General features: G+C 42.9%; 1 protein-coding gene across 4 annotated transcripts in view; it reads left to right on the top strand.

The window, feature by feature from the left end:
- The window catches only part of Esr1 (estrogen receptor 1), a 379003-nt gene that overhangs the window by 88177 nt on the left and 264050 nt on the right, over positions 1 to 26776 (top strand). For 3 of the 4 annotated variants that reach the window (XM_076858124.2, XM_076858121.2, XM_076858123.2), the window contains exon 2: positions 24113 to 24629. In XM_076858124.2, coding sequence (XP_076714239.2) covers positions 24184 to 24629 — 446 coding nt within the window. In that variant the 5' untranslated portion in view covers positions 24113 to 24183. Of the gene's footprint in view, positions 1 to 23957; positions 24020 to 24112; positions 24630 to 26776 lie in introns of those variants that run through there. The other variant, XM_076858122.2, reaches the window with a different exon arrangement.

The raw sequence follows: 26776 nt of genomic DNA, 5'->3' as shown, positions 1-26776 counted from the left end.
ACTTGGGACTAGATAAAGTCACCTTTAAATGACTATGCAGTTATTCAAGCTTTTTTTTTTTCTTCTTCTTTCATTGTTGGTTATTGGTTTCATTTTGGGGACATGTGAATTCACCTATTTCTCATGTCACTAATGTGTTGGGATGGACTTTGACCCAATGACTAGTGCAATGTATTCCTTTGATTTTGGAAAAGGTCACACTTCAAAATGTATCTGCATGACTACTCACTAGGCAGCCAGTTCCATCCCTGGGTAAGGACTGAGGTGGCATGGGAAGAAAAAGCAGATATTAAAAGGGCACAATCAACTACAGAGATGTACCCTCAATACAAGAGCTAGGTGATAGAGAAATAAGTGATCTAACCTACGATAACATGGATTAAGATTTAAATATTTTTTAGTTGTAGATGGACACAGTACCTTTATTTTATGCATTTATTTTTATGTGGTGCCGAAGATCAAACCCAGGGCCTCACATATGCTAGGCAAGCACTTTATCGAGCCACAACCCCAGCCCTGAATTAAGATTTTTTTTTGACTTTACCATGGTGCAAAAGTGATTCACATTCAGAAGAGATTAAACTCAAATTCTGAATGCTGAGCTCTTCTTGTATTGGAGATCCTATCTCTCAGTGCTAGACAGGGGCAGTGAGCACAGCACACTGTTGGTAACCAACACTCTACAGTGTGCTATGCTGCTAAGCCAGGAGGCTGGAGCAGCAGGTGGATTCAATGCACATAGGGCATTTTCAACTAAGGATGGGTTTATCAAGATATAACCACTCTGTAAGTTGAGGAGCATCTGTATCAGCAAACAAAACCATCCTGGACTTTACCGGCTTAGAGCAGTAGCCTGAGGACAACAAAATGGTGCTATAGAAGATGGTGTTCAAGGCCTGCTCATGCCAGCACCTGGTAGCATGTGGGGAGGGCATGCCAAGAAAAGTCACCCAGGGGGACTGATATACACAGAAGATTGTTTTTACGAGCTGGAGAGCAAGAGTGGTGGTCAGAAAATCACTTAAATGTAAGAGTGGACATGAGAGCACTTTAAATCACAGAAGGGCAGCAGAGTGCATGGGCAGTTGTTGCAAATTGAAAGGTTCTGGGTTCTGGAGCCAAAGGAATTGGTAAAGCAAGGTAAAGGAAAGAGGCTGGGTCAGAAGGAACCCAACAGCGGGAGCTGGAAACCGGGTTGGGTATCCTAAGAACATAAGGCCAGGGCAGAGAATAGACATGGGAAATAGCTCCCAAGTTCAAAGAAGCTGGCGCAGGTGGTTAGAAATCACTGTACTGAAATATTAGGAGAAGGAGACCTGAAATTCATTTCACGGTGGACGGGGTTCGTGGGGCAACACTAATGGTTCCCATGGTAGTTTTGTGGTGAGAGATACCAATGCGGAGGCCGCTATCTGCTCTTTGCCATCCGTGTGAACAGACAGCGGTGGCAGGAGGCCCTTGTGGCCTCTGAAGAGGGCTATGGAGCCACGGATGGTAGTGGCTGTTAGTTACTGGGGGAACAACGATGAGTTCAAGCTTGCGTGGAGGTAGGGATTAAATGTTGTATCCAGAAAACTGGCCACAGGTGGGTGTGGCTGGAGGAGTGTTGAATATGGAGAAAAGCTGGGTTGATGGGGTGGGCTAGCAGGCAAATAGTAAAATAGGCAAAAGGTAAAAGAGAGTATTTGGGGGGTGCAAATCTAAGAAGGGCTTGTGTGGAAGCTCCCTCTGACTACGAAAAAGCCAGAGAAAGGCCTGTTCAGCTCTGAAGTTTTGTCTTTTTTGTTTCTTTTGCCAGTCCCAAATAAGAGTATTGATTAGGACTGTAACCACAGAAATTGGAAGAAGAGGTGAGTCAGGTATCTCGTGGACACGCATGCTGAGGGGTGATGCCCTTGAGAGCAAGGAGCTGTGGCTAGAGAGGAGGGAATGTGGGCATAGGAGGACCAGTAGGCACAACAGAGAAGAGACCAGACTGCTTAACTCAGAGCAAAGGGGCAGCTGTCGGTGGTTAATGTGTAGACAGATTGTGCAAACCCACGAGTTCACGTCCTGACACTGAACTAGCCAAGAGATCATTCATTTCTGGCCTAATTTTTAAAAGAAGTTTATACTTTTCTCAGGAAATGACTGCCAGTCCTTCTAAAGTTCTTTGTCGCTATTGCTGGACAAGTTCTCAGGGTGAAGCCTAGCTCTTCTTGCTGTGTGCACAGGGAGAGCAGAGCAGAAGCGCAACCCCACTCACTCTGCATTGCTGAGTAGAGCCTGGTTTGTTTTGAATGTTAGGAGTTCTATTCCTTGCTTTTCCTCATATGTTTTGTTATTTAACTTAATGTGTGTGTGTGGTTTTTTTTTTTTTTTTTTTTTTTTTGGTACCAGAGATTGACCCCTGAGGCACTTAACCACTGAACCACATCCCCAGCCCACAATCCCCCTTTTAAAAATGTTTTTATTTTGAGACCCAGTTACACTGAGTTGCTGAGGCTGACTTTGAACTTATAATCCTCTTGTGTCAGCCTGCCCAGCTGCTGGGATTACAGGCATGTGCCACTGCACCTGGCAACCTAGTAGATCTTAACTGGCCGCAGAGGAGTCAAAAGCAAAATAGTAAACTTATTGCTGACTCCCACATATTCTCTCTTACCCTTTTTTTTGGTGCCAGGTATTGAATCCAGGGGCACTCAACCACTGAGCCACATCCCCAGCCCTTTTCATATTTTATTTAGAGAGTATTGCTCGGGGCCTCGATATGTTTATGTATGTTTACATAGAAATATGAATATAGGAAATGGTTAAGATTATAAAGAGGCAAGCACTGTGTGTGTTTTCTTCACTTTTCATAAGATGGCGAGTCTATTTTGTAAATAGTATTATAATGCAATTTTATAGTGAATGTCATGGTTTGGATGTGAGGTGTTCCCCAAAAGCTTATGTGTGAGACAATGCAAGAAGGTTTAGAGGAGAAACAATTGGATTATAAAAGCCTTAATCCAGCGGTTGAATTAATCCCCTGATGGGGTTACTGGGTGGTAACTGAGGGCAGGTAGGGTGTGGCTGGAGGAAGTGGATCTCTGGGGGTGTGGCCTTGGGGTACATATTTGTATCTGGCAAGTGGAGTCTCTTCCTCTCTCTCTCTGCTTCTGATCATCACGTGAGCTGCTTCCCTCTGCCACACTCTTCTGCCATGATGTTCAGCCTGACCTTGAGTTTTGGGGAATGGAATCTGCTATCTGTGGATTGAGACCTCTGAAACCATGAGCCCCCTAATAAAATTTTCCTCCCCTACAGTTGTTCTGCTTCGGTCCTTTTAATCACAGCGGTAAAACAGCTGACTAAAACAGGTAATGGTTTTCTTTAATTATTTCCCCTATCAACTGAATTTTTTTCCCTTGGCTATTTCAGTGGATCTTTCTGTTATTTTTGGTGTATATATTGAATGACTTCCTCAAGATTTCAAGATATATATTTTCAAAATCAGAGTATCTGTAAGACTCTTGATATAGGCTTCCCTATTTTCCTCCATGAATGTGTACACCAATTTAAAAGTGTGTGGAAGTGCCCATTTGCTATTATTTGAGTGTCCCTGCCAAAACCCATGTTGAAATTTTATGGCTGCTGTGTGGTTGTGGAATCTAATAGTGTCAAGTGGTGGGATGTGTCAGAGGGGCCTGGGCCCCAGGCTCCTCTCTCATGGAAGGATGTGCTGTGAAGGGGCGAGTCCACTCCTCCTGCTCTCTTGCCCTTTCTGGGTGTATGTGTGTGTGGGGGGGTGATGCAGAAAGAAGGTCTTTCAGCTGCCACCCCCTCCACCTTGGATTCCCACCCCCAGGGCCGAGAGGGAATGGACTTCTGTTCCTTACTAAGGACCCAGCCTGTGGGAATCTGCTAGAACACAAAAGGACTAACACCACTTCATCTCTGTACGTGGCTGCCTTCTGGAAATCATGCTAGCCTGGTATTGTGGCTTTCCTCCAGAAATCCAGTGATTTGAACACAGGCCAAATGTGGCCAGTTCCCATGAAGGCCGCGTAGGGTTAGGTGTGAATGAAGGTCAATGAGAAATCTACTCCCAGTCACCCTACCTGTTTATGCTTTTTCTAATGCCCCAGCGCAGACTGACCCCTCCACTCTGGCACCGTTGTCTTCCCGCGTCACCAGCAGTGGTCTACATGTTATCCCGGGCCCCCCAAGGACACGGAAGGCTTGCACAGCTGCACTGAGTGGGCACTGATGGTTCACTTCTACCCGCAGTCTACATCCCAAACTCAGGCACCATTTCACAAGGGCTGTGCCTGCCTGGCAGAGAGGGCACTTCCTGACAATGCCCAGAACAGCCCCTGAGGGTCTGCAGCAGCCCCTGTGCACCCCGGGGAGATATAGCTCTTTGCTAACGGGAGAGGGGCAGGCCCTTTGTCGCCAGGAGCCAGGTTCTTAGGCACATTGGAATGTGAGGGCAGAAAGGCAGAGGAAACCTCTTGGGGCTGCAGGAGCCTCAACAGCTCTGGGTGGAGATAATAACCGAAATGTGTCAACTTCAGAGCCGTCTGACTAGTGGTGTTAGAATCTCTGCATGTCTACTTAGAAAATAATTTCATGCTTCACTTGTCCTAGAAGATAGGAGTGTGTGTTGATGTGTTGAAATAAACTTTCAATTTTAGGTCAGAAAAATCAGGATGATAGATTTCCTGTCTTCCTCACACTCTTCTTACATTGGTATGGTCTATTATAATTAATTAATTAATACTGATACACTGTTATTAACTAACGCCCAAACTTCATTCCATTCCCTCTGTAGTTACTTAGTGTCCCTTTTCTGCCCTGAGTCCCATCTAGAATGCCACTTTATTTCTTACTGTCATGTCTCCTTAGGCTCTCCTTGCTGTGACAGTTCCGTAGGCTTTTCTCTTTCTCGATGACCTTGACAGTTTTGAGGAGGACTGGTGAGGCCTCTGTAGGGTACCTCAGTGAGGTTTGTTTCACGTTTTTTTCTCATGTTGAGAATTGAATGATAGATTTTTTAGGCTACTGAGGTGAAATTTTTTTAAAAAATAGTTTTTAGTTGTCAATGGACCTTTATTTTTTTTTATTTATTTGTATGTAGTACTGAGAATTGAACCCAGTGCCTCACACATGCTAGGCAAGCACTCTACCGCTGAGCCCCAGCCCCAGCCCTGAAAGGCAAATTCTTACCACTTCATATCAATCACACAGACTACCAATTTAATTTGTGACTGTGAATGTTGATCTTGATACCTGGCTGAGGGGAGTGTGTGCCGGTTACTTCACTGTGAAGACTGTACTCCTTTCAGGGGAGTCCCTGGACCCAGCCCATACTTATGGATTAGAGAATTATGCTCCTCCTCCTGGAGGGTCGAGTATCTACATAAATTATTTGAAATTCTTCTGCCTTGGGGATTTGTCTAGTCTCTCCCAATTATCTGTTTATTCAAATGTTAATTTATATCTGTATAGATTGATGGATATTTATTTTATACTTTGAGATATAAAACAATACTACTTTATTTCTCACATTGTTCAAGCTTTGGGAGAGATTTTTTTAAATATAAAAATACTCTATCAAAGAATGAAATCAACAGGAGAAAATTGTTTTTTATTTTCCTTAATGTGTGATAATTATACCATTTTCCCATCAAATAAAATTCGGTTCATAGCTTGTAACTTAAAAATAGTGTTTGTATTTTAATGTACTAAGTTCAGAAAAAAGGTAACATTTTTGAGGCTGAGTTAGTCAACATGTAGGAATACCTTCCCATTCCCCTCTCCAAATCTGCTGGGTGGCCCACTGCTCCTGGGTGAGGACAAAGGCCTCCATGGCTCTCCTTGGTCTACCTCATGTGGTCACTTTGACCTTCCCTTACTGGCTTCTGGTTGCTCAGATTTATTATAATTTCTCAAACATAGTTTTTGCTACTTTCTCTTTTGGGAATGAGTCCCCTGTAAGTGCCCCCGTCCTCGAACCCTGACTTTCTCTCAATATATATATATATATATATATATATATATATATATATATATATTTTATATTTATTCATTGGCTCATGTAGTTTTGAGGACTGAAAATTTTAAAATGTGTGGGAAACTCAGGAAGGACTTAATGCTGCTTTCTCGAGGCAGGATTTTTTCTCTGGTAAACCTTTTTTTGCTGGTAAAGGCTTCAACTGATTGGATGAAGTTCACTCCCATTACGAAGGGGAACTTAAATTCAACAGGTTGTTGATATTAATTACATCTACAGAGGACCTTGCAGCAACACCTAGACTAGTGTTTGATTAAATAAAAGGGTTCTATAATCTAACCAAGTTGGTACCAAAAAATGACTATCACAGTGATCAGGATAGAAAGTGAGCAGGAGCAGGTGGTAGTGTGTTAGGAGAGTGAAACAGGGGACATAGGGGGACAGTTACACTTTAGATGGAGTGGTCAAGAGAGATGACATTTGAGATGAAATATGAAAAACTATAAAAGAAGGAACCAGTTACACCAAGACTTTGCATTTCTACAGTTTCCTGGTGATACTGATGTAGTTGACATGGGGACCTCCTTTGAGAACCACTGAGTGAGGGTGCAAATTCTCTTATCATGCAACTAATCCTAGGGAGGTCTATTATCATCCTCCTGGGATCATTTTCTTCCAAATGCCTATCTCACCTGGCAGGGAGGGACTGGCAGGTGTGTTGAGAGGCAGATTCTCAAGAAGGAAGTCCAGAGGGGTCCAGGACAAAGAGAGGATAAAGGTTCTGCAGGTAAGGACTGGGTTTACCTGGAGGTTGTACTAAATATAAATATCACCCCAAATTAGTAAAAGATGAGACCTTGATTCTGCATTGTCTCTCTGGACAAGCAACCAAACCCATTGGGGCCTTAGTTCCCCACCGGTGCGAAGAAGAGGTGATAATGAATACATAATTCTGAAATACAGTTTGGTGGCACATTTAAGCAATGAGATTTGTGGGGAGGTCTGATTCAAGTAGTTAGTTACCAAAAGAGTAAGTGTGTTGTGAATGAAGGCGGGTTAGGTTATTCCTCTATTCATGTCCTTTCCATTCAGATTCTTCTATGTGGAGGGAAACCTGGGTGAACCTGAGATTGCAGAGAGCCCAGGGTAGGACTGGAGGGTGTGTGAGCTTTTGTGAACTTCGTCCTTCCTTCTCAGGAAGACTTGAGACCTTGATCTACATGACTGCTGAAGTCCTCCCCAGTCCTAGCATCCTTTGGTGACAAGATTCATTTTCACAGGGTGCTCATAATATTCTCAACTTGGACATAATATTAACAATGAAGTCACGTTCTTTGCATCACCATGGCTGTGGGCTGTGGAAGTGTCTGATAGAGGTCAGTTTCCTAAGAGCATTTTCCTGATTCTATCTAGCAGGGCCAGGGCCAACCTCCAAAATCAGATGTTCTTTGCAAGGCCCTGTGTCATCTACCCTCTAGCAAGAGGCTGCCCTCCCGCTCCTGACCCAGGTCCAGGAGAGCTGCAGGCCAGGGGCTTTGCTGGGAAAAGTCTGTCCCCAGAGACAAGAGACCAGGTGTGCTCTCTGCACGGCACACACCTTTCTTTATTCCATTCTCACTGCACTTGACTTAGAGAGTAGCTAATGGAAAGAACACGCTAATTTCCTCCCAACTTTGTGTTTTTAAACATCAACAATGAACAACCATTTATATACACAAATATTGCAAAGGAGACATTTGGCTTTACACGAGAGTATAAATTGAACCTCTGAGAGTGTCTTTTGTTGACTTACTTAAAAGTCTATAATTTGACATATGAATGATTAGGAAAACATTTATTCCAGTAAGCATCAGATATGTCCTCAAATAGAAGGTATACTGAATTCCCTGGCTCAGTCAATTTCACTGCAGTCGATCTAAAATATTGTTCATGAGATACATTTGCTCTGTGTATTAGAGGCATCAGAAGGAAGGGGGAACAGGAGGCTCAGTCCCTTGAAGGAATAGAGATGTGCCATTGTGCTGGAAAGCAGGCCTCACAGGGTGTAAACAGAGAGCATTCTCTGTGCCCTTCATCTTGTCCCATGGGGTCAGTTTTTCCAAGGAGGAAATGTAAAGCAAAGCTCAAGACTTTTCTTTCAAGTGGTAGAGGCCCTTTAGTCACTAAGTACCATAGCTGGTCCAATGTGAATGTCAAACACGAGTTTCATTTTGTGTCATGACTCCTCCACTTTCCCAGGGCAAGCCCCAGACAGGCTCACTTGCTCTCTGCAGTGGGGTTAGTGGGAGTTGGCCTCCTTCCCTCATATTTATTCCTCTTTGTACATCTTGCCCACCTCAATGTCTGATCCCTACAGGGTTGAAGTGAGTCAGGAGGAGAAGTGAGGGTAGGGAATATTGGGTGAGCTGGTGTCACGTTACCTAGATCTGGCAGATGTTAGGAGCTGTCCCTGTCTCGGGGACAACCATCATTCATGGGCTCGCAGGGTATACCCCCTTGACTTCAGCCCTAGGGTCTCGCACTTCTGGGATGCTCCATGCAGGCAACACCAGGTGCCTGGTTGGTCTTGAAGGGAGTCACCAGAGCACTTCTTTCTGATGAGGTCGGCTGTCCCTGCCAGGCAGTTTTCTTTGTGGATCCAAATTGTAGCTCTGCTGGTTTCCTCTTGCACGTGACCCAGATCAGCTCTGTTCTTTGCCTCCACAAACTTTGGGACCAGCCCAGCTCTGCCACGGCCAGAGTTCTCTTGTCCTCAAGCTTTGCAGGTGGGCCAGACACCTGAGGTCACTGTGTCTGCAAGTTCTTAGAAGACCAGTCTCCTGGGGGTTGTATTAGCCCCTTTCCCTGGGCTCCAGATGTCAGCTGGCCTGTCCTGACTCTCCACCTTGAACAGGACGTGACTCTGCAGGCAACTCCAAAAATCATCGGATTTCCCAACTCCTGTTTCTTTCATGCCCTTGATGTATGAGAGATAAGAGTGAATCCCACACTTTTTTTTTTTTTTTTTGAGTGATGTACGGTGGCCTGATACTTCACTTTGGAACATGTCATCTATTCTGGGGATTGAAATACAACACCAGTAAAACATGGCTCCATTTTTACATTTGGTTCCTATATTAGCAGATATTTGTTCTAATAAACATGGTTTGACTTTGGTAACCTATTTGCCACCAAATCACTTAATTCAGTTAATAAAAACTAACAAAGTCAATCTTTCTATAGATTAGGATTCTCCATTGTGTAGACTTGACCTGATTCCTGAGCTTATTTTTCACCTTCAAGGAGTTTATATTTTTGTTCAGCAAATCAGTATTATAATGAAATTTCTGGACGTGAAAAAGACGGTTTATAAAGTTGGATATCATGAGTTTTCCCCAAAGTGCCAATCGAAGAAATAAATGCTGTTAATGATAATGAAGAGTTGATAGTGGATTGTGAAAAATCATGGTATGTGGTGGTAAACAGAGAGGGCTCTTGGAAGTCAGCCAGCCTGATATTGGGTGTGTGGTGTTAGGGACCCTGGGTCTATTCTATTGACCCATTCCTCTTGACTCTGTAAGCTGTGTGGTGAACTGTGATTACCGAGCCACATTATGACAGACTTCCTGGAGGTCTATGAGATGAGAGATCCACTCTATGGGCTGACTTTGGACTCAAGATTCTCAGAGGACACTCAGCAACCATCCTGAACCATCAGGGCCGGGCAATGTGAGACTTGTGATTCCTGTGACTTTAAGGGTGTCTGCTGATCAGAACTTGTCTTTTCACCTTATAACTCTTGTGACATGGATGTTGTTTTATATTTCAGAGAATAATAAACACTTGAGCACAAACAACAGGTAAAGCATTGAAAAGAGATTCATCTACATGAAGCTAGACAATAGGTTCAAATCACTTTATTTATTCTCTTTCAATATATTCAAGTACCACATGTATGCCAGGCAGTATACTGGTGACCCCAAGGAATCTCAAAGTCTAGTGGAAAAGATGCTATGAAAACAATATGTATGATTCAAAGGGACAGTCCTATAACAGCAGGTTACCTATCCACTCCCCCAGGGAGAAATTAAGTCTACTTGGTTAATTTTAGGCCTATGTACTTGTGATATGAAAAAATATTTTTAAAGTATTAGGGGACTAGATGTTATCTTTAAGGACAGGCTAATTTTCTCTTTGTTGATTTTTAAACAATTGGGATATAGTATACATAATTGTGAAAAGGAGTCTTAGTATAACTCTCCTTCAATTTATGTTCTATGGATAAAAATACTTACAAATATATAACAATTGGGTTTTTTTCTAATATTAAAACAACTTTTAAAATTATTTCACAAAAATGAAAAATTATCTATGTATAATAAAACCTTGTCTTTCCACTAAAGATAGGTTGTAATTATTATCATTATTTTTTTTCTTACTGAGGTTCAGATTGGTTTCCATAATCTTCAAATCTAGTGGCTATATTTATTATTAATATAAATGGAAAAGCTAAAAAAATGGCTAAGAAAAACTAGATGATTTTTGGTTTCCTGTTGGATGATCATGTTGTACCTAAAGGAAATCTAAGTTAGACTTTGGACACATTGGCCATTTGGGTCCCAAGCATTTTAGCTTTACAATAAGGCATCTTAAAACCTAATATTTGACAGTCTACTTTAAAATATTTATTTTTATTTTTGTGAAAGCCACAGTCCTTTTCTCAACACGACAGCCACAATTTTGTCAACAATCCATCACTTATTTATGAAGGTTTAAAATCTGATGATAGATATTAACTTGCATTACAATGTCTCAGTGGGAGCAATAGAAGGTGGTTTGTGATAGGTCTGAAGACACAGTAAAACAGTAAAAGCTGGTATTGTAACAATTCATCACCCAAATTACACTGAACTCATAAGTGAGCTTCTGTTTTTCAAGTTTACAGAGCTTGCTTCTGGTTACACTGTTCTTGATTATTTTTTATCCCCAGAGAAAGGGTGCTGGTTTGTATCTAATTTCAGTAATGTATTAAACTGACTGTCACTTTGTGGTGGTAGCAAATAAGCCTTAAATAATAGCTCTTCACTTCATCTAAAACTTTTGGGTCACTCAACTCTAGTCTTTGTCATATCTTCTGTCACCTGTAGTAACCTGGGCTTGTGGGGCCCAGTGCTAACTACTGGGGAAAATGGTGCAAACCATTGAGAAGAACTTGCATTTCCTGCATCCTCACTTCCAAATCTTCAAACAATTCTTTGAGGTGAGATTGTCTCAGTTTTATAGATTCATGTTAAAAACCTAACTTTGTGGGACTGGGGTTGTAGCTCAGTGGAAGAGCGCTTGCCTGGCATGTATGAGGCAATGGATTTGATTCTCAGCACCACATACAAATAAATAAAGTCTATTGAAAACTAAAAAAATATTAAAAACCCCAAACTAAAACACCTTACTTTGTCCCAGGTCTTACAACCTTTAGGTGTATCAGCTAAAAATTGAAACTAAAGCACGTGAAAAGATGTTCAACCTTGCTCATGGTTAAAAAAGTGCTGATTAAAACTGCACAAAGCCAGGTGCGATGGTGCACCAGTGGTTTGGAAGTCTGAAGCAGGAGAATCACAAGTTCAAAGCCAGCCTCAGCAACTTAGAGAGGCTCCATGCAATTTGGTGAGACCCTGTATCAAAATAAAATATAAAAAGGGCTGGGGATGTAGCTCTGTAGTAGAGTGTCGTAGGTTCAATCCCTGGTTTAAAACAAAGAAGCAAATCCGCCTGGAGATACCATGTTGAAAAATATTTAAAAACTCAAAGATTCAACATATTTCTGAGGATGTGGGAGTTCCGATTGTACAGCCACTATGAGAACATTTGGCAACATGTACCAAGATTAAAATTAAACTTACTCATGTGAGATTTGACTTAGGTATTAAGTAATTGTAGTATTGTGGTAATTTCAAAAGATTGGAAATACACTTAATTGACTTTAATGGGAATTGGCAAAATAAATTGTTTCCTCATTGCAGTGGAATACTTATAAAAAAGGAAGAAGATGTTTGATAATGAAATAGGAAGATGTCTAAGGTATACTGTCAATGAAAACAAGAAGCATGACACAAAATAGGATGCATATTACTATAACTTTTTAAAAAGGGGTGTGGAAATGTGTGTGTGTGTGTGTGTGTGTATGTGAGTGTGTGTGTGTGTGGTGTTTTCTTCCATATGCATAGGGTAGCTCTGGAAGGCTACTTTTAAAATTGATGACATTGGTTGTCTCCAGAGAGGGAAATTGAAGGGTGCCAGGCAGAGGTGGGAGGATATTTCCCTAATTCTGCTTTGAAAATATCTTTTGAAGTTTTTATTTTTTAGACTGCATTATATACTTGAAAATTGATTAAATAAAATTTTAAAATGAAATGAAATCTGTAAAGCACATAGATGCTCAATTAACAGCCATAAGGATTTCCCTTATACTTCTGGTGAGGCCTCAGAGGAGAGATTTCAGTAGAAAAATCAACTCTAGAAAGGATACTTTCCTTGTTTTCAAATCAATTTGAAAGAAAAGTCTCTGAGTGGGCTCTATGGCACACGCCTGTAAACCCAGCGACCCATGCAGCTCAAGTTCAAGGCCAGCCTGGGCAACTCAGTGAGACCCTGTCTCAAAATAAAAAATTGACACTAGAAATGTAGTTCAGTTGTAGAGCCCCACTGGGTTCAGTCTCTAGTATCCTATCTCTCCCCCAACGCCCCCCGAAAAAAGAAGAAAGAAAAGTCTCCCAAGCAGATGGCCATGTTCACACTGCAGCAGTTTGGAGGGAACAGAAATAAAAAATCCTCACTATCAACCCACTTATACAGAGGTTAATGAAATCTGGTTCTCTTTACCAAGCTCCTTCCTTCCTGCCTATAGACTGGGGTGATTGATAGGTAGCAAAGCTCTCAAGAGTGCACACCAGACCCTGTGGGCCAGGCCTAGAGGAGCACCTGTTGGGACACCTGGGATATGGGTGAGGGTTTCTACTGAAATTCCTCTAAGGATAGTGAAAAGAAGATGGTGGGGTTGGGAGTGTCACTGACCACTCAGCCAGGACTGCATCACCCCAAGTAGCTGTGGGCAGAGGAGGGCAAGTCTGTTCTGTATGGAGTGAAGGGTGAATTGAGGCTGATTGGGAAACATTCATTGGAATGAATATAGCATTTATTTCCAAGAATAGGCACAGTCCAGATTCATTGAGCAAGAACTATATTTAATTGAGTCGTTCTTATGCCCATTCTGAGAAAGCTAAATTATCACATCAGAAAGAGTCAAGAGATCTCCTTTTGCATGAAAGAGAAGCCAATGAAATGGGCTGTTAGGTTTAAACTTTGGGTTATTTTACGGTAGCACTTAGAAAAGGACTTTACTGTTTTTAATGTTTTCTGTCTCTAGCATTGTGCGCAGTCAGGGAGTGAATTTCGGTGGTTGGAATATGCTTACCTTCCATCTTCCTTTGGGCAAATCATCAGCCCTCTGATCTGACTGCTGTGGGTCATGTTCTGTGAGAGCCACCACTCTAGCCACGGTGCTGACTGTGCTTGTTTATTATGTATTCTCAAGTGCTTACCCAAACACAAGGACCATCCCAGTGTAGGAAGGAGGCATGTGACCCCACTGAGACACCAAGAACAATGTACCGGGGCACTCCAGGGGCTCACTAAGGGATGGTTTGATGCAGCTCATTCTCGTTTTGAATTTCTTGAGAAAGCAAAGTGCCTAAGGTTTTTCATATAAGTACCTCCTCCCAAGCCCCATGCTTTACTTTTTGTACTTTTGCATTTCTGCAAGAAGGGACTTTCTTAGTTGAATAAGATTTCCCTGTTTAAAATTCAAACACCTACAGGTTTGGTAAGAATGAAAATGAATTCAATCAGATAAGTTCCTATGAACTGCAGGCTGAACCTAAGACTTGAACAAGCCAGGATTTTGATGTGATAAGGTTTTGGGCATGGGGCAGCTGTACAAGATGAACGTTGGGCATCTCACCAGAAGTGACAGTTGGGCTGAGCAAGGGGTGTCACTGACTGGCTTGTTGAAAAAGAGAGGCCAATGGGGTCAAGGACACCCATGTAAGGGAGAGCACGTTGGCTGTGAGGTTTGATTAGAATTCTGGGGCTAGTGGGGTGACCCCTGTTGAGTAGGAGTTGAAGAGGGCTGGCCTGAAAAGATCTCAGAGACCATGTATTAAGGAAAAAGTAGATCTGTATTAAGAACAGAAAACAGAAATGTAAGGGTAGGGTGGAAAAAAGTAAAAAAAGTGTACAATTCAACCATTTATTAACTTTTGGTAGAAAAATTGTGGAAATATTTTTTTTTCCTCTGGATTTATGGCAAAATGCTGCAGACAAATATCACTAAAAAGAATATATTTATGCAACAATCATTTAAGAGTTTGCCACTAAATTCTTCTGAATCTGCATGTTTAAATTAATAATCTTTCCAATTCTTTTAGAAAGCTGGTGATTTTTAGGAAGGCTACTGGGTTTTGATTCTGAAGTGGCTTCCTTGACCAGTGAATAGCAAAATAGAAAGGAGATTTAATTTCTTTCAAACTAGCTTCCCTTGAAAATTGAAATGTAACAAATAAAGTAAAATAATCAGCTTTGTTTTAATTTTTTACTTTTTTTTTTGGTTAAAGCTGTTGCATTTGCAAGTTTGTACAGTTTAGCAGATACAGGAAGGATTTAAATTCGTTTTGTAGCTAGGAAGTTAAATTCCAATTATATGGAAGTAAGACTCAAATGAACTCTCTTCTTGGCAGCAATGAATGGGAGGCGGATTACTCACTTCTTCATGTTCTATTAGGGAAGTCACATCTCTGAACACAAGTTGTGTCAATGTTTGTTAAAAACATTATATTCTTCAACCCTCTTGTTTCTCCACCAATGATTTGGGAATGTGGCAGCAAACTTACGTGTTTTCCAAAGAGCCGGGAATTTTAAGACATTTAAGAATAGCTCATTGAACCACCAGGATTATGCCTTAATTTGCTTTTTGCTAAACCTGGGCCATACTAAAGGAGGATCCAGTAGCTACACATAGAGCTGGGGTGGGGGAGAAAGAAGGACTCACCCTGTCTGGGGCCCCAGATGCTAGTCTAGTTCCTCTACCTGGGAACCTTCAGCAAGTTTCCTGTGCCTCTCTGGGCCTCAGTTTCTTTATAAGTACCATGAAGGATTTGGATGTGACAACCCATAAAGAAACCATGAATTCTAATAGTCCATTATGTGATAAGAAATGGGAGTTGTTCTAGAAAATATGAATCTATTTCCAAATTTTCCTCCCAGCTCTGGTTCTAAATTCCGGCCCTCATCATCCATCCTTCTGAGTAAGTCACTTAACAATGCAAAAGGGATGGATGTCTGGGAGAGGTTTCCATATTCAATATCCAAGTAGCAGTTGTTGGGGGCCAACTATGCATCAAGCATCCTACTAAGAAATGGACTTGTGACTTTGAAAAACATGCTCCCCATGGCCCTTTTGAATTTACAAGCCAGTGGGGGGATACAGAGAACTACTTAGGAAGTCCAACCATATGATAGGGCTGTAATGGGAGTGTTTGTAGAGTGCTAAAATTTGAATGTCCTTTCAAAAATTCATATTAAAAGCCATTGAAACAGTATTAAGAGATACGACCTTTAAGAGGTGACTAAGGCCATTATTGTTGGAGTGGGCTCCTGTTTAAAGGGCAAGTTGAGCCTGTTTTTTCTGTCTCACACACATGCTTCCTTACCACGGGATGCCCTTCCACCCTGTTATGACACAGGAAGAAGGCCCTCACCAGATGCAGCCCCTCAATCTTGGAATTCCAGACATCAGAATCATAGCCAAATAAGTTTCTGTTGTTTACCACTTAGCCAGTCCGTGGTGTTCTGTCATAGAAGCAGAAATGGCCCAAGATGGGGAGATAGGAGCTTTCTTATGAGTGGCCCAATGGGAAATCAAGGAAGGCTGAGATGTCTTGGGAAGATTTGAAGGATGAGTAGGAGTAAGTCAGCTGAAAAGGGATGGGAGGAAGATTCCGGGGAGTGTAATCTGAATAGGTGGACATCCCGTTTGCATTGTTAGATATCCACCTATTTAGGTCAGAGGGTTTGAGCAACTTGAAAGCAGGAGCATGGTACCAGTGGGAGAGATGGGACCTCTGGAGAAGCAAGGATGATCATCTGAATTCCTTTGCTTGTCAGATAGATGACTCTCCCTACAGCATGGAGACTAGATAGTGGAGGCCAAAGGATGGAGACAGCGATCTTCAGAGAGGAGACAGTGGCCTGACAACCACAGTGAGGATGAGAAGAGGGAGACCACGTGAAAGAGATCAGGAGATAGAAATAAAAATCTGTGAGAGATCAAATATAATGAGTGAGAACAAGGGTCAGGCTGATGGCCAGATTCTCCTGGCTTGAGCATTTCCATGAACAGTGGAGTCTTTTGCCAAAGCAGGAAATGGAGGGGAGGGGCACATCTAGGGAAAGATAATGATTCAATTTTGAACAAGCTGAGCTTCAAATGGCTAGTATGTTATAGGTGCTCAATAAATATTTACAGACTGAATCTTCACGTACAAAGATGTCCTCTATATCTGGAATTGGAACTCTCCTGGCCAGGATGGGGATCGTGGTTGGAGATTTCTACTCTGTCATCTTCAATGCACTTAAATGAAACTTAAGTCCCTGGGAGTGGTTGTAATCATCCAGGGGAGTGTGGAGGAGAGATGGGAATGCACGGGCTGGATGCAGAGGAGTAGCAATGCCTGTGGACCCCTGGGGAAGACCAGGTCCCAGTGGCTGAGTAGGAGGACCCCTGAGATTAGGTTCAGCACTCAGTCAGCTCTGTGAGGTTGGAGGTTTTTGGTTTATTTGGGGTACCTGATATTGACTGAACTGTGTCCCCACATTCATATACTTAAGCCTTAACCCTCAATGTGACTATCTAGGTAGGATCCTTAGGAAGCTCCGTAGGTCAAATGAGACCAGAAGGGTGGGTCCTACTTTGGTAGCACTGTGGCCTTCTTAGGAAAGGAAGCGATCTTTTCCCCTCTCCTTTCCCCTCTACTTCTTGCCATGTAGGATACATGAAGAAGGTGGCCATCTACAAACCAGGAAGAGGGCCCTCACCAGAACCTGACTATGCCAGCACCCTGATCTCAGACTTCCCGGCTGGCTCCCAGACTGCGAGAAAATAAATGTCTGTCGTATAAGAAACTCAGTCTGTGGTATTTCCTTATGACTGCCTGAGCTAGCTAAGACTGTGCCCACTTACAGATGGCCTGGTAAATATAGGTAATCAATAGTTCTTTTTTTTTTTTTTTTAAGAGAACTGAGTGAATGAGGCATTCATTGCCATGTTTACAAATGTGTTACTTCCTCAATACAGAATGATTGCAATTGAGGGGGGTGAGAGAGGGAAGGAGCTCTTGGTAGTGTGAATAAGAGGTAGCTATGACCAATGAACAAACAAACACATAAATAATTGAAAGGCCTGAAAAAGCTTAAAACTCACAAATATATAAATATAAAAATCATTTGGCTAGGCTTGGCTCTGAAATTGGGCATGGGGGATGGTTCTTGGTTAGAGAGAGAAAGAGAGAATGTGTGTGTGTGTGTGTGTGTGTGTGTGTGTGTGTGTGTAAGAGCCCTCCTTAACATTAGATAGGACTATCTAAATCTATGTGTATTTAGGCACAATCTGGATATTGCTCTACACAGAGAAATAATACCCTAAACTGGCAATGAGATTCCTCAAGTAAATAGCAGATAAAGGGTGGAAGAGGGACACAGTGTAACAATAATTGGAATAATTGGAATTCTTGTATCCTACATGGCACTTACAGTGAAAGTGTCTTCTAAATTGTCTTCTACCACATGCAGTGTAGGTAAATGATATAAAAAGTTCTTAGAATACTTTAAATACATTTTCCAAGAAAATGTAAGATGAAAGTTAGCCAATTCTATTAAGCTGGCAAATGAAATCTGAATCACTTATTGATTCATAATGAAGAGCAGCCATTCTGTCTGGCAACCAAGAATTCTAATCATCTGCATCAAGTCCTGAGCAAGAAGACAGAAAATGGCATTTGAGGTCACAGGGTTTGTAAGAGGAGGGGTCTTTGGCTTGATTCTTGGTTAAAAATCCATGCATTTTTCTTTGCAGTGGCAGTGGGCTTAGAAATGGGTGAAGGAACACTGATTCCACTGGGCGATTTGGTCACTTGTATCTTTGCACCTGCTGAGCTTCAAAGGGTCCATGAATAGTGGAGTGTTAGTAAAATTCTGTGCTGGGAAGTCTGGGAAGAATAAAGTAGATCTGGGCCTTGATGCCAGAGGAAGCTGCAAAGCCAGCACCTGCCTGGTTGGGTTGTGCCATTGGTGGGAAATGGGGCACATGTGCTCCAATTTGTAAGAGCTCTCCTGGGCCAGGTGGCAACATCAATCTATGGCAACAGAACTTAGAACGACAGTTACTACAGAGGTTGGGGGTTGACTACAATGGTCAGGAAGGAACTTTCTGGGTGACGGAAATACTCTATATTTTGACTGGCAGGGTTGTTACATGGGCATATCCTTCTTCCCAAATTTATCAAACTGTATATGCATGTCCATTCTACTGTATGTAAATTTTGGCTGAAAAAGCAAAAATCCAAAACTGGGTGAAAAATAAAGGCTAGGAGCTAATAAAAACACTTAAAACAAATGACCAAACTGTCTTTAAAATGAGCCCTTAAAAGGACTCATTATTCATCCACTTTAGAGGAAAACAGATGACGTCAAATAAATGCTCAAAAACAAGCTCCTCAACATAGCATTTGTAATCAGTACAATGATCAGTTTGAACAGAGAGAAACCTGCACTTCTTAGAGTGCAGGAACCATGTCTGGTGGGATAAGCTATCATGGAGCTATTTCTACATTTATTTTCTTTCATGTTTCTGTTGAGGAATTATGTTTTTGTTACTGTAAAAAGCTTTTAATGGAGCTAAAGAAGAAGATATGTTTGGCCACAGTATTATCTGGTTAAGAACTAAAAATGCAGAGCCCTCTGGTGAATCATGTCGCCAAGAACTGCAGACTTAACACATTGAGATGGTACAGATTTGAATTTTGACTTTATGTTTTCAGTCATTGTGAAGATACAGAGATAACAAAAAACAGTTATATAGCAAAAACCAGTTTTTATAGCAAAAAACAATTTTGAAAGTGGTAGGACATCACTTAGAAAGTTAGATTTTAGACACCGTTATTCTGACAGATGGGATTTTATTTTATTCTTTGAAATATCTGTAGTAATTAACTAGCTGATGTTTAATGACCTAATAATGATCAAACACCATTTTAGGCTTCAAATTACCAAATATTTCTAGCTAGAACTTGTCCTCAAGGAGCTTCTGAGTAAGAGGTTAGAAATCATATTTATATAAATAGCTGATTCAAGGAAGAATGGGTTAAATGCACGAGAACTACCCCTGGAGCTCAGAAGACCGGGATTCTCTTTGGATAAGGAATAGAGGAAGGTACCATGGATTCAGTGGCATTGAGACTGGACCTTAAAAAAGGAGATGCTTTTCCCTGACAAGTCAGGAAGGTGGGGGTTCTAGACAGAAAAATTTGGGGGTCTTGAAGTGTTATACTCTCATTTAGCTGAAGCACGGGTCACACACCGAAGCCACCAGACTAGAAAGGATGGCGATGGAGAAGAGATGTCTGGAACTCCTGGGGAAGCTGGGATCTGGGTTAAAGAGAGGGAACTGGGTCACGACTAGACAGATCCTGGAGCAGTAAGGAAAAAAAAAAAAAAAGTCAAGAAAATAAATCCGCAGCAGAATTCAGGAAAAATAGGGAGAAGGAAGAGGCTCTTGGCACAGGTAAGGCCAGGAGGGATGGAAAAGGGGTGTTGGCAATGCAGTGATGAGCAGAAGTGGCTAAGCTAGATTGCTTGGGAACTACTTCTTGATCCCGTACGAAAGGTGATGGAAAGTCAGGCCTCAAAGGAAAATGCTAGAATTTTAATCTGGTGACCAGAGGGAGAGTGATGCTGTACACAAAGGGAAGCTGGAGGAGGGGGGTGACCATGTTGGAGGAGAGAGAATGAGAGCTTGGGAGATGATTGGAAAAGTGGGTCCGGAGATACACTGGGCAGTGGCTCTAGAGAAGTAGACTTTTCCTGGCTAGTCAGTAAGTCATGGCAGAGCTGTGTGTCCCACATGAGAGGTGATAGGAAAGGAGAGAAAGTTGGAGCCAGAGCCACTAGAGGAAAGTCCATGTTGGGTTCCCGGGCACCATGCTTTCCCACCCACCATCACCCAACATGGCAGACCAAACTGATCAGGATGTTGACAGAAATTACTGGAAGGAAAGTGGTCAAGAAAACTGTCTTTATTGGACATATCAGACTTTGATTACAAGTCTCTGCAGATTCAGAGTCTCTGAGAAGACAGCTAGGCTTCTTATCCCTCCTGGGTTCAAGGTGAACATTTGCAGGTTCTCTTTCCATTCCTTTCTTATTTCCTCTTTTCTTTTTTTCCTCATCTCCACTCTCTTCTCACTTCCCCTCCCCTCCCTTCCCTTCTTCTTTCTGTCCCTCTTGCATTTACTTGTTTTATTTTGGACTGGCCTAGTGTATGTGTGACCATTGTTGACCTATGAGAGGAGATACTATCACCAGGATTCACCACTGTCACCGACAAAGGATAATAATCTTTCATTTCATTATAATTTTTTAGATTTTTTGTGGTGCTGGAGGTTAAACACAGGGCATCCTACATGCTATGCAAGTTCTCTACTGCTGAGTTACATCCCTAGTCTTCAGTATTTATTTATGTTCAATATTTATTGTCATTACTAATTGCAAAGGGAACTCTTCTGTGTTCCAATATTGCATTATTTTGGGTTTTTCAAAGCACAAAAAAATATATATTTGCATTATAACATAATTAGCCTTTTTTTTAAACTTTCTACTTTTTTATTTGTATTAATTTTAAGAACCACTCATAAATCTCTTGTTAACTGCACAGGTTCCTAAGACCAGAGACTAGCCACTCCTGGCATTGTGATTAGAGTTATTTAATACCCAAGGCAGTGACAAATGTCTGGCAATGAGGGCATTACTAGGCGTCATGTGTCCTGGGACCCTGGGGGAGGGCACACTAGGAGAACCTTATGCCAACTCTTGCTCCCTGGTCAGGAGAAATGTTGAGAATCAGGCAGATGCATGTGGGCACTGTCAGGAAAAGTAAGACCTCTGCCTACGGTCAATGCCAGTACAACTAAAAGCTTAAAATCAGTTAAAACAAAGGTCCTACCTTGGTCTTATCTTCATACCCTCCGACTTAATACATTTTTCACATGTTTACAGAGAGCAGTCAAGGAGATATTGGTGGAGAGTTTCGTGGGTTTGGTTAACAAGGTGGAGGAGTATTACTTTTCAGCTGCAAACGTATTCCTGGAATGCCAAGACATTTATTTCAAAGTCTGATTTCCTTGTGCCACTAGAGGCCTGGCAATAGTGTGGCTACTCAGAGATGTGTGGGGCTGGGACCAGTAAGGCATTTGATCCAAGTGTATTCCAGGAAGCTTTTCTTGTTAAATTATATTCTTCAGAAAAAAAACCACCCCTGGCACATTTTGTAAACTTGATCTCTATACACTTTTGATGGGCATTCTATTTTCGCCATAAGCCTATGATTTACAGCTAGGCTGGTTTCCCTCTTGCGTAGGGTGACGATGGCAGAAAGCTTGGGACACAAGTAGGGAGCAGAGAGGGCTGGAGTTTCTTTTCCCCAGGGAGACACACTCTAGCTATGCCACACTGCTGTCCCCAGCAGACAGCAAGCCTCCCTCACTCCCCACTGCCATTCATCCAGCTCTGTTCAGCAGCCCAGCTGCCGCGTCTGCCGGGAGGGGCTGCCAAGTGCCCTGCCTACTGGCTGCTTCCCGAGTCCCTGCCATTCCACACACAAACACATCCACACACGCTCTGCCTTGATCACACACCGAGCCACTCGAACATGCGAGCACATTCCTTCCTCCCTTCTTACCATCTCGGCCCTTGACTTCTACAAGCTCATGGAACATTTCTGGAAAGACACTCTTGATCCAGCAGGGTAGGATTGTTTTGATTTCTCTCTCTCTCTCTCTGTAGCTTGAGCATTTTGAGAAAGCAACTTACCTTTCTGGCCAGCGTTTGTATCCTAGCTGGGAGATGAGGATGTGCCGGTTTCCATGGGGGGGCGGGGGATGTGTGCGGCTCCCTTTTCTTTCAGGAGTTGTAGGATTCTTTGTGCCATTTATATATATAATTTGGCAGGCTCAGATTTTTAAAGAGCCCCATGAAGTGCTTTTGCATGTGTTGTAAAGAAGGCATTTGAAAATTGAAAGTGTGATTTACAGAAACTAAATCATCTGTAAAAAAAAAAAAATTGCTCTGGAAAGTAATTGTTGCTGGCCATAAAGGCAGAAATATCTGCAATTCACCTAATGTGTTTTTAACCCTTTCTCTGCTTATGATCTATAGTTATTGATGCTAAACTCAATTTTGGTTTCATATTAAATCAGCTCATCTACATATCATCCAAAATTGATCTGTTTTTGCAAGAATTAGATAAAAATGTGTACTTAGTATAAAATATTATGAATGTTACCATTAGTAACAGCAACCTTGGCATTTATATATGCCATGAACATTTTGTCAGTTACTCTTTTGGGCGTTTGAGATAGCAATTAAGGTAAAGTATTAATGGCTGTATCAGAGACTATTAGGCTTTAGCAAAGGAAGTTTATTAAAAAGTATGAACTAATCAAGACTATGGATTATGATATACTTGACCAGATATTTTATCTCATTAATAGGACTGTGTGTGCATGTGTGCACGTGTGTGTGAGTGCAAGAGAGGTGGCTTAGCTTTAATTCAGTTGAGTTCAAAAATTGTTTCTATTTCTTTTTCATTTGGATGTTTGCTTCTGCATATTCCAGCCCAAGTGGACCCAGAAAGTCCAGCTGTAGGACTAAAGAGATGAAATGCAGAAATGCATTTTAAAATTGCTGGTTAGATGGACAGTGTAACATAATTGCCAAAGCTTTGGCTAGTGACCTCTGAGAGGTTATGTTTTGTGGGGAAAGGTCGCATTGCATATTCAGTTTTCTGAAGTTTTGGTTGCATAACCTGTGGAAGGCATGAACACCCATTTGCGCCTAACCAAAGGTTTTTCTGAATCATCATTCACATGAGAATTTCTAAAGGGAGCAAGTACCGCACTGTGGTCCAACATAAATAGAAAAGTCAGGCTGGGAGAGTCTCAGAGGTTGTGTCTGGAAAGGACCTTGTCAGAAGCTTTCAGCAGATGAGAAAACTGAAGCGCGGTAGGATTCTCCTGCCTGCAGAAAGCAGTTCTTCCTCTAAGTACACCTTGCATCTCCACTCTCCTTGCCCCTACATGCCTCCTATCAGTTCCTTCAGCAGCTAAATATAGCCGGCTGTGGCTGGCTGCATATGCAACTGCACACTCCATCCTATCTACCATATCTCAGTTACAGAGCAGTCCTCCCCAGGGTCATTCTATGTACACACTACATATTTCTAGCCAACAAGGAGAGTGAATCAAACAGAAAGACAAACAGAGATAGATTGGAGCCTGGCATGGGCACATCAGGCAGCACTTTAGAAAAAGCTGGCCCCTGGCTTAGTCTTCTGCTTCTGTTTTAACTCTCGTCTTCCCTGGGCCACATTTAGGAGATCCCTCAGTGTCCCCATACCCCTACGGTGAAATTCAGCCTTCATTCAGCAGCAACCACAAGTAAAGTTAAGTTCTGGGAAGCGACTCTTTGGGGTTGCTCCAGAAAGAGCGGTGCCTGGAGTGATGTTTGAACCAGTGTCAGTGAGAGGCAATGGTCCCTGGCGGGATTCCAGCACCTTTGTAATACTTGTAAGCAAAGGAGACCTGTACTTAGAGACTAGGGAGACCGGGAGCTGGCGGGGCCCCTTCGCACCAGGGTTGCACTTGCTGGAGTTTGGCCAGAGTTTGGCCACTCGGCTCCACGGTCGGCCCCCGGGGCAGGGCCAGGCCGGAGTTCCAGTGAGCCACAGGACGTGAGCCGCACCACCTCTAACCGCGGACTGTGCTCTTTTTCCAGGTGGCCCACCGGCTGCTAAGCCCTCTGTCGCCCAGGGAGACAGTCTGCGCCTTGCCCCGCGGCCACCGACCATGACCATGACTCTCCACACCAAAGCATCAGGAATGGCCTTGCTGCACCAGATCCAAGGGAACGAGCTGGAGCCCCTAAACCGCCCGCAGCTCAAGATGCCCTTGGAGCGGCCCCTGGGTGAGGTGTACGTGGACAGCAGCAAGCCCGCGGTGTTCAACTACCCCGAGGGCGCCGCGTACGAGTTCAACGCCTCCGCCGCCTCCGCCCCGGTCTACGGCCAGTCGGGCATCGCCTACGGCCCTGGGTCGGAGGCGACGTTCGGCGCCAACAACCTCGGGGGCTTCCCCCAGCTCAACAGCGTATCTCCGAGCCCGCTCATGCTGCTGCACCCGCCGCCGCAGCTATCGCCCTTCCTGCACCCCCACGGCCAACAGGTGCCCTATTACCTGGAGAACGAGCCCAGCACCTACGCGGTGCGCGAGGCCGGCCCGCCCGCGTTCTACAGGTACCCGCGCCTGCTGCGTCGCGCCGCGTTGCATCAAGTCGGGTGGCCGGTGCGCGCCCTGCGGGAGGGGAGGGGGGAGCCTGCGGGCACCCGCGCGGGTCCCAGCTCGCCCGAGGCCGCGGGTGGGATGCAGGCTGGAGCTCTTTGGGCTGCAAGGGCGGGAGCCCTGGGGTTATTTGCGGAACCCGGAGTCTGTACAGTGGTACTTAAAAACAGTTGTTCTCCACCCTCCTATGGTCTCTGTGAGAGGCGGATCCCAAAGCCCGTGTGCTGCCTAACTAAACATGTTTTGGAAAATTACACAAAACAGCAGTTATTTGTGGGGGCTAAATACCCCAAAGCAAATAAACTCAAGGCACTTTGAGTCACCAGTAAAGGTCCTGCTTTACTATTTAAAGTTGGAGGTATTTGGGGTTAGTAGAACTCAGGAAAGTTTTTTAAAAATTTATTATTATTATTATTATTATTATTATTATTATTTTACTTTAATATGCCAGTAAAATTTTCTTTTATTTAGAATCATGAATTTGGAATATGCAAGGTATGATGATGATTTTGGGGAAGCGATTCTTATCATCCACTTCACCCTTCCTCCGCATCCTAGTTTCGAAGGGTTTTGGATGGAATCGCGCTGCTCAGAAGATTCATACAGGAGTTGAATGAGTCTCAACAAGTTTCTGATTTTCTGACTGAGTTTCTGGCTGATTCCGTGTTGGAGCAGATTGCTGGCATGTGACTTTTGACAGTCGGAAATTTATAGGTGTTCTGTAAACTTAAAACATGCCATATTGAAACACCAGTGATTTAAAATAATCTCCTGCCTGCTAAATGACACATCTGTTCTGCTAGGCATAGAATGCCCCTGGGCTGGCGCGGGGTCAGCGGGGGTCGTCGCCTTTTTCGTCTTGTGCAAGAAACCCTGGCAGTGCACAACACAGGGGAAACTCTTTGTGACCTGAGTGGTGACTGTGTTGTGGCTTTATTATCTGCTAATAGAGATTGCTTCTCCTGCCTCCCCATTACCTTTCATTTTCCCTTGAGCAGTTCCCCTTCCTCTACAGAGGGCCCATAGAGGGCTTGGGTGGGCCTTTCTGGTAAATACAGGTGTGGGAGGACAGAGAGAGCCGGGTCCGGTTGGGAGGCTTCAGGGTGCCCACATAAGACACTTTCCGACTGTACTCTGGTGTCTGGAGCCTTCTGCTGCGCTGGCCCAGTCCTCCTGCAGTGCAAGCTCTGGACCGTTTTCTGCTCAGTGTTCCTTTCCCAGAGGTATTTATAGCAGAAGAAACTGGACTATGGAGCAGGTTGGCACCCGAGGATACTGGAGAGCAGACTCTTGGGGTATCCAAGGATACATCTTCATCTCCGTTAGAGAAATCTGGCTCATTCCACAACCAAGCAGGTCTAGGATGAGTTATTTCTTAAAACATGAACAACGAACAAAACTTTGAGTTGCTGTACTGAAATTAATTTACCTGTTTTAATCCAGGGTTAAACTGGAAAGAGAGAGAGAGAGAGAGAGAGAGAGAGAGAGAGAGAGAGAGAGAGAAAAACATTTCTTCTGCCCACTTTTTTCAACCAGAAGAACAAAATATAGCGATTAATTCTAATTCCCACAGCATTTTAAACTTCATGATGTGAAGGAAGAAGGTATTGGTAGGATATGAATTCCATAACCTTATGGTGGACTCCTGAAACTGTTTTCTTTTCCATTTAATTTTCAGTTCTTTTATTGCAAATGAATGCCACTGAATTTCAATGGGCACTAATGAGACTGCTCCTTGGTGGATTATTGCTGCCTTGCTAATAATTACAAAGTGAGCATGGTCAAATAAAGAGGGGACCACATTTTATTCAAAACTGCTCATCATCCAAGTGGCAAATAATATCACTATAATATGCCCCATCTTAAACTTTTTGCGTTAAACAATATCCAAATACTTTTAGAATAATAAAAAATGACAAAAAAACTTTTTAAAGTAAAATACTCACAGAAATGCAATTCCCTTGGGAAACTCAGTTTTGGAATTTTTTTTTTTTTCTGTGTGGTTTGCCTCTTATTTTCCATGGAGGGAAGGAGTTGTCTGTGCAAGTTACTTCAAATGCACAGATGCTATTTAATATATTTTCTTTTCTTATCAGTTTTC

Source organism: Callospermophilus lateralis, chromosome 6 (genome assembly GCF_048772815.1).
Source record: "Callospermophilus lateralis isolate mCalLat2 chromosome 6, mCalLat2.hap1, whole genome shotgun sequence".
NCBI classification, from domain to species: Eukaryota; Metazoa; Chordata; class Mammalia; order Rodentia; family Sciuridae; genus Callospermophilus; species Callospermophilus lateralis.
Note: the sequence above shows the minus strand (reverse complement) of the source record. Positions and strands in the feature narration are given on the sequence as shown.